This window comes from Mya arenaria, chromosome 5 (assembly GCF_026914265.1).
Source record: "Mya arenaria isolate MELC-2E11 chromosome 5, ASM2691426v1".
NCBI lineage: Eukaryota > Metazoa > Mollusca > Bivalvia > Myida > Myidae > Mya > Mya arenaria.
Genome location: NC_069126.1, coordinates 26887192 through 26902211, shown reverse-complemented (window position 1 = coordinate 26902211; position 15020 = coordinate 26887192). Strand labels below are relative to the sequence as shown.

The following is a 15020-nucleotide window of genomic DNA, read 5'->3' as shown; positions in this document are numbered from 1 at the left end:
TTAAGTATGTTTGTGTATGATCAAATACCTTAAAATGTATATATCTTGTAAGTAGTAATAACAAATAAACTTTTGTAACTATTCACACATACTTGTTACAGGCAAATAAAAGAAGATACTTGTTTATCCATGACATAGATTAATCCATATACATTTCAATTTAAACCGAACGATGTGTTGATGTGGCATGGATGGGTTGAAATTTTGGACACGGGTACCCAATCGTCAATTTCCCTCAAGTACCCGGGTACCCGTATATACAATTAAACCACTTGTTAAGGAACTATATCGTCTGAAACAAAAACAGTTTTTCAAGTTGTTTGAAGTCACAAAGTTGGCGGAACGTTCGGAATGTCATCTATAAATAAGCAAACGTTTTGTTTATTTGTGTTTATCAAGGTCTGTCCACTCCTATTGGCTGCATTAAAGTTCGATCCCCGCCATAATACCATGCCGACTTAACTTGTGTTTTCAAATGCCATGAGATAGAAGTGAAAGCAATACGCAGTCAAATCCAGACATAAGAAAATTTGAAGAAACAAAGCGATATACAGGTGTGATACCCTAGCTCTTTGCGAAGAGACGTCTTGGGGCTTGGTGTAAAGCACCGATACACGAAGATTGAACCGTACGGAGTACACCATTTTCTCAGTACTAACCTTTTAGTAACGAGCGCTAGGTAAGGGAGCGACTGGTAGCATAATTTAATCTCTTCCGTCTTGAAGCTGCCGCGGGATTTAAACTCCCGACATTCCGCATCCGAATTGGAGCGGTCGAATAATAAGCACATGGAAAAGAAATGTCCCTTTTATGCACCAGTCAAATGTAACCACGCCCCAAGGTCCGGGGGTATACCGGCGATAGCCGGGGAAATGGGTCGTGTTTTTACCTTCCAGGTGGCCCCGCAATGTCGGGTGAATGCGGTGGTTTTGTTTCGCGTCAAAAATAGCGGGGAATGGGCCTTAACTAGGTTCCCTGGGGTGCGGGGGCATTTGGCGGAGACTTTACGAGCAGTTCGTCGCCGCAGGGCGGGGATTTTACCCGGGCTTGGCTGGACCGAAAGGCAAAGTCCCCGTTATTCCCTGGACCTGGGAGGGGGTGGGTGGGGGGGGGGGGTTACAATTGACTGTTGACAACGCTGTTGAATAATCTGCGCTGATTAAGATTGCGCGTCACGTCGTATTGTGTGACGTACTATGTTTCAAGAAACGTCTTTCATCATCCAAGAGCTATATTAAGTTTTTTTTAAAGTTTTTAAAAAGGTCAATTTTATATGCATATGTCGTCGGTACTCTACTAAAGGTTCAACCCGTTTACATGTACCGGTTATTTTCGCCTGCGGTATAGCATTGTTATTGATAATAGACGTGCACGGCCGAAAAAAACTGAAACGAGAACCAATATTTATGAAACCCTAAATATCATAATAACGAAGTTTAATGACAAACATTTCCGGAATAAAATTGAAATTAGAAACGCCGCAATGCGATGAAAACCAGAGGTTCAACATTTGTGCAAATAGATTGTTTGGGCAAAATGATGAAAAAGGGAAAGTTTAACGCAGTTAAAGGCCTAGTGTAAGGAATGTTTGGCATGACAATCCCCTGCTGTGCATTTCCTGCTAATTGCACTGATGTCACCGTAGGGGCCAATTTCCTGTATATTTGTTTATTGGCTCAGGGCCATTTAGGGGCTATTTCTATAATAAAACCTCCAAAACTGCACGGCAGGATTATATTCAGATCAGACATCTGATAAGACAATTAGGCATGAAATTAAGATCAATACATAGTGGTTGTGTACAATTCAGGGTGTTTTTTTTGTTGGTGTGTTGTTGTGGGTTTTTTTTGTGTTTTTTTTTGGGGGGGGGGCATTTATAGAAGGATTAAACTAGGCCTTTAAAACAAAATCTGGCCATGACCTTTATGTGTAACCTTGACCTTTATCCTTCGGAGATGAGTCTAATCATGGCTTACATTTGAATTAACTTTCGAAGTCGTCGAATGCATGGAATATGCAAGTTACAGCTTGCATTCAGTATAGCATTGTTACAAATATGTTACATATTCACATGTATTTTCGTTATTTTGTAAATATGCTGATTCTTGAGTAATAAGAACGATTTCCCCATGAAAAACATCCATGTTAACAAAAGAAGGTAGAAATAGTTCTTCAATTTTCATCTGAATTTCACTCAAGGAACTTTCATTTAAGATAAACCAGTATTAACGAGTGCTTTTATTTCGTCGGGAATGCATAAGATTAAAGATTCAAAATATTTATTAAAGTAACTTAAACATATTATATATATATATATATATATATATATATATATATATATATATATATATATATATATATATATATATATATATATATATATATATATATATATATACATGCTTCTCGTTACATGATATTATAAGTTAAACATACATACATACAATCAACGTGAATATTTTAAGAATATTTTTGGGGCTGGAGCAGGAGCCAAAAAAACAGGAGCTTACATATATATTAGCCTAGTGATAGAAATGGAGGTACATCTGTATTAAGATTTATCAAATTATATCGGTTTTCGATACAAAACAAAGCTAGACCCTTGAAACCGAACAAATGTCTTATCTCATTCATAGATACGTTTCAACCCCAAAACATGATCATTTAAAGTTTAAACACAATTTATTTCTTTTCGATCAACTGGCGCGTGAGCGTCAGGAAAAGGGCGCGAGACTTCCAAGGTTGAAGACATGACTTGTAAATTGTCTGCAGTCGATCGAGCCTCGGGATGACCAGAAACAGTGTGTGTATACCACGTGATAAATTACGTCATATATGCTACGTCGGAAGGCAACATTATGCTTTAAATGAAGACTTAAATCAAAGATAACTTTTCTTGTACAACACCTTTCTAAATCAAACAAAGGGTAGTCTATGCCTTTTAAAGAGCCCCGCATTTGTTTTATCACCGACATTTGATAAAGTCATTAGTTTTATCAAACCTGTTTCCAAAATCATGTTTTGACAGTGCTCCGTCAGACGGCCGTATTGTGAAAAGGTTTGACGAAGTGTTTAAAGAAACTAAAATCCCAATCAAACTCTGGTAAAAAGATCGAAGGCGGGGCTCTGTAAGCGGCGTAGACTGCGCTAACTTTCATTTCAAAGGGTGAAGAAATAGTGAAGATATATTGTTTAAAGTCTTTTTTTCAAATCAAAATATTGCCTTCCGACGTAGCATTTATGACGCAATTTATCACGTGGTATAGACACACTAAGAAAGAGGGCAGCATTTCCTTCTTTACAAGCCGTCGGCTTTATGCATGGTATGGCCTCTTACGCGGTTTTCAAAGCAGTTCGGCTTCATTATTATTCCCTTTTTCCACATGAATGCTTACACTTCCATGTTGTAAGCTGAATGCTGACTGTTTTAAAACTATTTTTTATCGGCTAGTTATATATGAGGTAACTTTATGCTGCTTTACAAAGCAACGTTTTTTTAGCTTAAAGCCATGTTAATTCAACGAACTTAGTTGGGTTTCTTTACCACACTGCTGAAATATTTCTAAAATTTACTGATTAATTCTGTATGAACTTTTCACTTTAAAACTCTAAGTTAACAATTGAGTAAGGGAAAGCAGTCAACTCCTTTTTAGGTCAACCTTATCTGGTCGCTTTGTTCAATACGGCAGATAACATATATACAAATAGATTGCATGAAAATGTCGACTCGCTACTACATAGAAATTAGTTACTATTTGCTTGTTTTAACAGCGATGGGTATGATTGTTTTCTATGATTCAAATAAGCTGAACATGGAACCCAAGAAATCTTCAGTGCATTCTGGAACAGGAAAGGATTTTAAAACTCACCTTGAGCAACTAAGCCAAGGTTTAAAGAAGAAAAATCGGATAGAAAGGGACTTTCAAAGAGTTGACAGGGAAGGACACATTTTTGTCTACAGTGCATATGGAGAACCTAAGTATAGCATTTTTGTCATTTTGATAAATGTTCATGCATTTTCATGTTTAAATCATTTGACTTAAATCATAACAACATAAAAGCATATAATTCGGGTACGGATAAAAATATTAACCGTTATAAATGTTATTTTTTTATTAATTAATAGCTACATAGCTCAAATTTCCCCAGATAAAACAACGCCAAAATATCGCTTATATCTTTTTACCTGTACCTATACCATATGCCTTATTTCGTTTTAATCATTAAGGTCAATTAAATTAAACATGATAATGCATTAAAATTAATTACTTTTTGCATCAACATATATTACGCGCCTTTAACAGACACCTTTCTCTTAAAGAAAGTTTTCGTTTTTCAAAAAGCCACTCAATAGGGACCAAATTGAGGTGATACGCTTATAAACATGACTTAATTCCCCCTGAGCTAATGCTATACTGACCATTCCAAGGCGATGACCCCATCATTAATTGATAGAGCTATTGTGATGCATGTTTCGTCTGTCTGTATTGTGTGTACTTGTTGGTTTCGTCTTTCGTTCAGTGTCTCTTAAGACCTAGATTTGTGCCCCTAAAACGGGTTTTGTTTACCCTAAAACGGGTATTGCTTACATGATAGAATACTGGGACTGTCCCGTTAGTTTTCATAATAGAATAATTAAAGTAGTGTTGTAATGATGACATTACTAAACGTTTCCAGTACTCAGGGTCACTATTCATTATTGAGCTTATCTTATCCATTCAGCCCATTGGTCAGCTAAATATACGAGCCAATCAAAATATTTAGTTTCTAATCTTAAATATAGGTTAAATCTTAGTTGCTTATTGAATACAGCCGCTGACGTCATTTCAGGAGTACAAATCTGCCAATTTGTGGTAATATAATTAAAAAGGCTTCCCATTTGTGGTAAAACGTATACAATATAACACTGATCTGCCAATTATGGAAACATGTTTGTTTGTTGAACCCTGCCCGTTTGTGATTTTCCCTAAATTATAAGTATGTTTGAATTCTAGGTCTAAGAAGATACGCGTAGTGGGTATAGCCAAAAGAAGCAGCCCAGAAACGCTGTGTCTCCTCTGGTTTACCCGGAAAGGCAAACTGGAGGTTGTGCAGGCGTATACTGCAAACATAAACGAAGAACATCATAAATCGTGAGCATAAAGCAGTACATTACATATACGACCATGTTTAATAATAATATGTTGGTGAAATAATTCGTAAACGACATATTTGTCATACATTGTGTAATAAAGTCTAGACTATTTTTTGCGATGAAATATATAATTGATTTGATTAGAAAACGCGTTCATTTTTGGATTGATAAAAGTATTCCAAAGAATGATATGTGACCCTGTGTTTTTTTTACTTCAGGGAAGCTTTTGCTAAGTCTATTATCAAAAATTGACTCAAGTATATTTCAAGTCTGCAATGGGGTTTGTACACACGGTCATATATACTTTTCAATTTTCAGACACACAGCAATGTATTTCATTTGCAAACTAGACACCGAGTCTCTCCCAGAAGCTGTTTCAATAGCCACCAGAGAAACATTTGAAGACCCTCTAAACCTTTTAAAAGTGGTCAACCAATCAGAAAGATCCAAACGTTACAATCTCACTGCATGTGTGTCACCTTTATTTGGCAATTTTGACAATTTTATCCAGCTGATTGAATGGATCGAGTTGAACAAGTTGCTAGGAATTGAGCACTTTAACTTTTACATCTCAGATGTTTCAAAAAATGTATGGACTGTCCTGGATTACTACCAAAGCAAAGGTGAAGCTGAACTTTTACCATGGACGTTGCCTTTGACAGAGGAAGACGTTCACTACAACGGACAATTGGCTGCTATAAATGATTGTCTTTATAGAAATAAACATTCTACAGAATGGCTTCAAGTTACGGATCTGGATGAATTTATCGTCCCTCAAAATGATACTACATATTCAATACTTGATGTTCTGAGAGACTATGATGATGCCACAGAAGTTGTTTTTAGACATGCTCATTTTTTGTCTAGCGTGAGAATGCCCCCAGCAAAGAAGAAGACTAGCAAATATGGTGATGATTTAATCAAACATCTAACATCACAAAATTTGTTTTTGATGTCCAGTAATATTCTACCTGCGAATGCAAGGTCAAAGATCATTGTCAAACCAAGACATATTGTGACAATGGGAATACACCAAGTTTGGGCTGCAATGGTTGGTCATGTGTTAAAAGTTGTGGATGTTAATGTTTGTATCTTGCAGCATTACAGAGATACTCTAGATGGTGTTGATAGTTCTGCAATGGTGTTAAACAATGCGACTTTAAGATATAAACAGTTAGAAGATAGAGTTGGATCTGTATTAGAAGCTGTGAATTTAAATATATGAAGGAAATATTTTAGAAGACAAGGTATAATTAACTGAATACTTCGTTAGAAGGTTTATAATTATGTTAACATAATGCATAACTATATGTTATAGACATTTTTGAAGATATGTACCGTTGATAGTTGGATGAAATAAAAGACGGTCATCATAAAAATAAATATGCATTCGAATGGCTTAAACTTAGCGATCTCGATGAAAATATTGTTCCTAAAATAAGTCGACATATTCAAGACAACTTATTCTAAATAAAAGTAACAATTATATACATTTTTCATCAGTATATTCAAGGTATTCAATCACACAAATACGAAATAACGCATGCATTTACACAAGCACATGCATTTTCTTACGCGAAAGATGATATTAACATAACATGTCAAGGTCAGAAAATTTAGTAATTGAAAAATCTATGTTTCTGTTTACATACATTTAAATGAAAACCAACATAACACCGTCAGTCATATGTCTACACAATTAAGCAGAAATTACTGAAATTCCATACAAGTTTTTGTCACCGTATAGGGGATTCACATATGACATATGCAATCCACTTAAATATTTAAATAAAATTATGAAAATTTTAGTGTTTTTTTTTTTTTTTTTTAAATATTTTGTTTATCTCTGCATTCTCTATCAGACGATAGACGACGCTCTCGGCGTTTAGCAAAATGTTCTCATTGAAGTTATCTCACTTGAAAACAACTTAAAATATAATGGCAGTTTTGTTTTAACTGACATGACACCTGCATAAATGTAGAAACTGTGTTCACAATTTGCCACCATAAGAAGTAAAAATTAAAAACTCAGGTCAATACAACAATGTTTGACCTTTTACAAAAAAGGTATTATAAAATACTACTGAAATAAATAATTGAACAAACAAAAAATCAAAAAAATCTGCTAAAGATTACGACATAAATTACAAAAAAACCTGTTCCCTCGTATAATATCAATATCAATATCGTTTTTTTTGCAGTATAAGGTTACCGGCCCAAATTATATGATTATATTTTAACAAAACAAATAAGTGATGACAAATAAAATTTGGTTAACAAACAAATGTTGCTTTAGTATTACTACATGAACTTGATACTGAATTTCAGAATTTGATAATACAATAACAGACAGACAGTTTATTTCGACTTGTACAATGTACATCGTCAACAACACATATGTTTATACTAGTCAATGTCAACGTGTATGCATAATAACAAACAATGTAATACTAACAAGTATATATAAATACAAAAAAAAAATATTCTTTCTAAATTAGAGGATGAACAAATATTACAGTATTAAGTTCTAACATTAATTATCGTGGATCTTACTTTAAGCGAATCTTTAACAAACAGACATAGTTTAATAAGCTCTATTTTATCATTTGATTGCAACAGTTGTAAATATTTAAATACAGACGGTTTTGTATAATAGCATTTCTTAATATATTTTTTATAATCATTAAAAGCTTGACACACACAGATAAAGTGAAATTCATCTTCAATATCATTGGAATTACAACAAAGACAATATCTTTGGTTTCGAACAACATTATTTCTAGCGTATCTACCAGTCTGAATATGGAGTGGGTGCACGGAGAGTCGCAGCCTACAAAAGAAAAATCGTAAACCAGTCTGAATATTGAGTGGGTGCACGGAAATTCGCAGTCTACAAAAGAAAAATCGTAAACTTTGGGCTATTATGTCTAAATAACTCTCATATTCAAGACTAGTCTTAAAATTTCTATACATATCTAGCACCGTGCTTTTTTCTAAAGTACCATACCAATCTTGTTTAAAAGCATCGTGTATTCTACATGTTATAAATCTATCAACATCAATATTGTAGATATCGTCATAAACATGACTAAAACCAAACTCATTTAATATCTTTTTTATGTTGCACACCCAATTACGACAACCTATGTCATAATCATTCTTAGCTTGCGTATAAATAGTTTTGATAATAATATTATCAGTGGTAGCAACCTTAAAGTAATATGACACTATACGCACATATCTTTGAATATATATAGGAAATATTCCTAATTCGCCATAAACAGTGGCATTGCAAGTATTTGTTTTCACTCTCAATAATCTTTTACAAAATTTTAATGAATTCTTTCTAACTCCTTAGATTTTGTGTAGCCCCAAACCTCTGCCGAATAATTTAAAATAGAACCAACAAATGCGTCAAATAATTGACACAATATTTTTGGTTTCAAGTCGTACTGTTGACATTTGCAAAATAAAATATTCATTGCCTTAAGGGCTTTACCAATCAAATGTTCTTGGTTAAGGCTAAAACTGCCAGTATAATTAAACACAACACCTAAATAATTGAAGTCGTTAACAACGTGAATATAAGTCCATTTTTCATTGGGCAATAACCCACCTCTCTTACGAAACACCATAATTTTGGTTTTATCAGTATTAACTTTTAATTCCCAAGTGTTGCAGTAATTTGCTAAATTATCCAAATGGGTTTGAAGTTCTTCAGGAGATTTGCCTACAATGGCCATGACATCAGCAAATAATAATAAAATCAATACAATATCATCTATGTGTAATCCTAAATTAATATCGCTTTACAAATATAATTCAATACCTTCTACGAATAGAGAAAACAATAAAGGGGACATAACTTCCCCTTGGCTTAAGCCTACAGCATAACTAAAATAATCAGAATATGATGACAATGATTTAACACATGATTTAACTCTTTGATACATGTTCCGAACAAGTATTTTCCCTTGTATTCCACATTTATACATCTTCAACCATAATGCATTTCTATAAATTGTATCAAAACATTTCATCATATCGACAAAAATAATATATAGTCTTTTATTTTCAAACAAATAATTTTGTATCAGAGATAACAGTATATAAATAGCATCTATTGTGGAGCGTCCCTTTCGAAATCCGAATTGAGCATCCGAAGTAATATTATGTTCTTCACAAAATAACAAACCGATATATTTATAGAATATCAACATTACATGTACACTGTATAATAATAATAATAATAATAATAATAATAATAATAATAATAATAATAATAATAATAATAATAATATTAATAACAATTTTAGCAAATTAACAGACTGACTTATTCTATATAAGACTTTAAATATCAGCAAAATAAAGATATTTAGACAAAGCACCAACGATTTATTAGTTTTTTCGGTCATTATCATTATAAACTTGTATTGAGCATTTACAGCAGCATTCCAGTCATCTTTGAAGTAGTGTTTCCTAAATTCAGTATACAATGGACACTCTACAAGAAAATGCAGTTCACTTTCAACTACATAAACGTTTTTGGTTAAGCAGTATCTACAAAACCGATATTCTTGGTCAATGTTATTATGTCTATCAATTTCTATAGTATTGGCATGGCTTGAGCACAGAAAGTTGAAAAGGTAATTTATATATATGGAACAGGAACAGCGATGTATGTGTCTGGGTTTAATGCCGAATTATAAAGTTTATAGCACAACGCCTTCGGTGAGTTAATATCGGACCAAAATGTTTTGATAAGCACAGCCTCGTAGTCGATTTGTAAATATTTGTAGAAAAACCTCGAGATGACCGACTTCATTTGCAATCCATACGTAATAAAATCCGATGTGACAAAATGTCAATTGTTGCGTGGAGACTAGTTCTGAGTTTTGTCTACATTGCTCGCCCAATGAACGTAACAGTTTGTAACACTGGCGTGTGTATCTAGGTCGGGTCATATTAAGTAGCTTTAGCCAGTATTTTACACACTTTGTCATTTATATCACAGGCAGGAGAACACGCCCAGTTTCATTTAGTGAAAAAACTTTGCCACATTTCTCTTTAAGAAACCTAGCCTCTCTGAGATTAGCATACGGGAAAAGCGTGTCTTGAGTACATTTGATAATTTACCATTATGTGAATAGACCACTGGATTCGACCATTAAATGAGCATGAAATTAAGGATGCAGAATTAAGAAATCTTTCTTCTATCTGGAATGTTGCAAAACGTATCGAGATATCACTTCTAATTCCTCGCAGGCCACTCGGGGTCTTCGGTCAGTGCCAAATAGCTGGCACCTATCTCGTCCATCTCACCTGAAACACGTATATACACACGGAAGTTAATGTATACACTACACACCGTGGCGGATCCGTGATCTAAGTCACTGCCTCACCACTAAAATACTATTTGTCGTCCGGGAGATGACACTGTCATACACTGATAAACGTAAAACCAGGGTAGCTATAACCAGAGCTACATTCTGACTGTAGAATATGCTTCGTAAGCTAACAAAACTGATACTACAACTGGGGCCGACTTTCGTGGATACGACAGTAGCGTGTGTGTTAATCGTCACAATTGTGTAATATCGGATTGCTTGAGGCCAATCAAACAAATTGTAACATCTGATTGACGTTCTTATGAATAGACAGACGGACATAATTTGACAAAGCTCAAAACCTTTCACTGCTGTTCACTCTTGTCTGTTTACATGTCAGAAGTGGTACATCATGCACGCTTTAAAGAACTCAGTCTTTCAACCACATCGCTTTAAACTACCCTTCTATCCATGTAACTAATCAATCGATTAGTCATTGTTTAATTAACGTTTCTAGCTGTTCCATAAAGTGGACAGAAATACCAACATTTTATCTCTTCTGCAGAATTTGAAGCACCGGGTTTGGCGTTCCCACCTTTACCACCCTTCCCTTTGGAGAACTGGCCCCGTGGTCCACAAAACCCTCCGTTCCTATCGCAGAAGTCGATAAACCTACAATTCAAATAATAATATATTTTAAATAGCATAACTTTATTCTCGAAGGTGCGAATAATGTAAACTAGTCTACTGATGTCTTAGGATAATGACATTTAACATTTTCGTCGGCTAAAAATTAACAAGATGCGATTGGGAGCTTAGCTCGTTCTTATCACTTGCCGGAGATGTTTGTCAGAGTCCATTGAACAATTCAAAATTGAGTTATTTATTGTCGAAAAATAATTCCTTTATTGGTAATCTGAACGGTTGAATAACAACCGGTGTCATGTAAGTTCTCACAACCTAAGATACTGATTGCCAACATGGAAAAATATTTGGATCTAGTTATCTTGGGTGGAAGAAATGTAAAGTGTTTGTAGAAGGACGAACCGCACCTCTCTTATAACGTAGTTATTTATGTTCTGGTCTTTCTGAATCATTGTATGCATCATTTACAGATATTAACTACTCAAGCCGGTGCCAGGCGGTATTGGCAGTGTCGCATATTTTGTTTCGGCACATGATCAGTTTCAATTAAAAACCGAGACTGCCATGTCCATAATTAATGTATGTGGTTTGTGTTTCCGAAGGATCTATCCTTTCAAAATTAATTTAAGACAAAGCATAATTTAAGACATAGCATATTAAATAAGTTAATAGTATTCATGAACTCGTATACAAATCATTACCGCTTCCAGTAGGGATCTTGCTCCAGTGTGATCGGGTTACCAACAACGAACAGTAACGCACGTGCTCTGGTTATTGCGACATTGAATCGCTGAATAAAAAAATGTCAAGGAGAAAAATGTTCGATTAAATATTAAATAAATTCACAATCGTTTGGTTCAGTTACTTTTTCCCTTTTACATAAATTTCAACCGATTTCTTATCATAAATATGCGCTTTTTAAAATCACAAAATGGAATACGGCAATGCACATGCTTCCAAAAGCATGCAATGTTTTTACATAATGTACAAGCATAAAACTCTTCCTAACCAAATACAGCATAAAATATAAATAGTATTTATAACGCAGCAATTAGTCCCTGATATGCGTACCTTTGGGTTCCCCAAGAAGCCAAGGTTAAATAGAAGGTCAATTTCCTGATATGCTAAGCTCTTGTTGCTCCTCACAGTGGAAATAATAATGACCTTGAACTCTTGACCTTGAAACTCTTCCACTGACCCCACCATAATATCCCCTTTCTTCACATTGTATTTCTTCATGCGAATCATTTCTCGCAACTTTTGAACCTAAATTAGGAACACAGTTTTACAAAATATATTTAGTAGATAATTATCATGCGTTGCTATCAATCATACACTCAATATATAAACTTATATGATACCTCTTATTAAAACTGACAATGTCCGAGAAGTTGCTCCGACTGCTTTCCAGCCATAATCACTTGCTCACTATCGTTTCAATATGCTGCAACCCACATAAGAATACATATTTGTATTCTAGCCAGAAATAACTAAAGGCATGTTGAAATCAAAGGTCGAGCATGCTTTTACAACACTATGGATAATGTAAACATTTATAGCATTAACTAATTGACATACATGTATATATGTTACAAAATTCAGCTTGCTTTCATCTCAACCATAAACTTTATATCATATATCATTTGAGCAGGAAAGCATGTTGCCTGCGACAGGTCATGATGGTTATAATGTTCTGGGTGACTCCTTTTTGAGAACATGCAGTTGAGTCTAAAACTACACTTGGATCAAATACACGTTTTACCAATTGTTCTTACACTTGCATCGAATATTTTTAGAACTAACTGTAACCGTTTCTGATAAACAATATACATTCCTCCAACGGGAAAGGACGTCCACTGACCTGTTTCCTATACGGAAAAATGATGCCAATGTCTGCCTGTTTGATCTGTAGTCCCTTCTTCTTCTTGTTTAGCAACTTGTTTAAGTATTTGTCCACTTGTGCGATCTCATCTCTTATAAAAGAACATAAAATATTGCCATGCTAAAAAGGTTCTTGCATTTGTTTTTAAAGAAAAATGACACAATCGTCATAATATCAAATAGCATTTAAAATGCTCACATGGTTGTGTTATTTTATATATAGTACCATAGCTGTGTTTTGTTTAAAATGCTTCAGTATGTTTTCTATGCTTATACATATTTAGTTAACATGCACATTGACATGGTCGTTCTGGTAATTTTACCTTTTGAAGAAAGAGGGACTGTCTTCTTCCCGTTCGTCATTTCCAAACACTGAATGGAAAAGGATTGGGAACTTCTGATTAGGCAGACCGTCCCATCCCAGCATGGAGTTGAGAATCATCTCGTCTCCACATGCTATCAGCTCATTGTCATAAAACAGTTGCCGTGGGATACGTAATATGTCGTCATGGGAACGGTAGTTACGGACAAGTTTGGTGATATAACGAACATTGTAAGCCTTGTCGTCTCTGTATTGGTGTTCTCTTACGTCTCTCATCAGTCGCTCCATTATTGACAAGTCTGCCAGAGCAAACCAAAAAACAAAATAAACATTCCTTAAATGCCATTTAAGTAGATCCATAACAGTGTATTTTAAAACTGTATGTTCCTTGTCAAATTTAAACCGTCAAGGTATGACATATGTCCATTGTTGAATGCATTATGAGGTTTGATATTGAAAAAGGTCCATACATTGTTGCTCTTTTCAGAAAAACAACAACAATCTATACACATGTATTGAAATACAAAGTAATGTCGATGCAATATAATTAAACTTACCAAGTCCATACTCGAAGGAGAAACGAGACCTGAGGACGGGCCCAAGCTGTTTGGGGTCACCAGCAGTGATCAGCTGGGAACAAGATTCTTCACATCTTGAAGTCCTGTTATTAAAAAAAGGTTTTCTAATTTATTTATTGAAAATGCAATATAGGAATTAAATGACCAAAATTTAAGAAAAACTCAGTAAGACATATTATCGTTTCTTATGAAATGTTCCAAACCACAATAATTAATAAAAACAAACTCTTATTTCTACTTATTATAACATTTCTTAATTTTCAATTGTTTTATAGAATTAAACAAATTGAGGTCTGTCCTCATACTGTCCAGCAACCAGTTGTGTTAATTTATGATAAGTAGTTATAAAATTAAGTAAACTGAGGTCTGTCCTGATACTGTCCAGCAACCAGTTGTGTTAATTTATGATAAGTTGTCCACGTGCTATCTGTTGACTTTCGATAAATAAAACCAATAAATTTTGGTCCATGAATAACCATGACCAAATCAAAACCTTATTTTTACAATTAGTTTATATCATTGACTGCTGACAGTTATCGGACATTGATGTCAATTGTAAAGCAACCCTGACATAACCCTACTGACCAAAGAGGCAGATAAGTCATGGAACCATTCATACTACTGACCAGCCAAAAACCGAGCGATATGAGCAGAGCTATATCCTCAACCAGTTTTGTTAAACATGTTTTGGCCAGTCTGTAAATGTCCTTCACCTGCACCGTGCCTGATAAACTCTTGCTGATCAGTTTCAACATGACAATATCGGCGGCAGTGTTCTCCGGGCAGCAGACAAGAATCCTTGACGTCGGAGAAGAGTGGTAAATCTGAAATTATCATTGTTTGATAAATATTTGTTGAAAGAATGGCTATGCTAACTGAATTGTTTTAACACACCACATTAATAGTGTCATGTTAATGAAAGTATAAAGTTGTTTATCACAATATAACTACATTCATGCCACGGTTTATATGCTGGAATTAAATCGAATGCGACCATCGATTAACTTTACAACTGGATGCATAAGTCAGGTGCTACTGTTCACATTTTGATGGATATCTTTATTCATATTCTGCGAGAATTTATAACTTGCGACTCATGAATGGGACCAATTACATTCTTAAGATAGTGTATT

The 15020-nt window shown here is 34.5% G+C and overlaps 1 protein-coding gene across 1 annotated transcript; it reads left to right on the top strand.

Moving 5' to 3' along the window:
• Positions 1–5462: 5462 nt before the first annotated feature.
• LOC128235584 (beta-1,4-galactosyltransferase galt-1-like) lies at positions 5463–6359 on the top strand. Its single transcript, XM_052950395.1, has one exon. The coding sequence runs from the start codon at positions 5463–5465 to the stop codon at positions 6357–6359; it is 897 nt and encodes a 298-aa protein (XP_052806355.1).
• Positions 6360–15020: the final 8661 nt, after the last annotated feature.

Excerpts from the sequence above, each read along its gene's own strand:
- LOC128235584 (XM_052950395.1), top strand. The coding sequence starts at position 5,463 with ATGTATTTCATTTGCAAACTAGACACCGAGTCTCTCCCAGAAGCTGTT.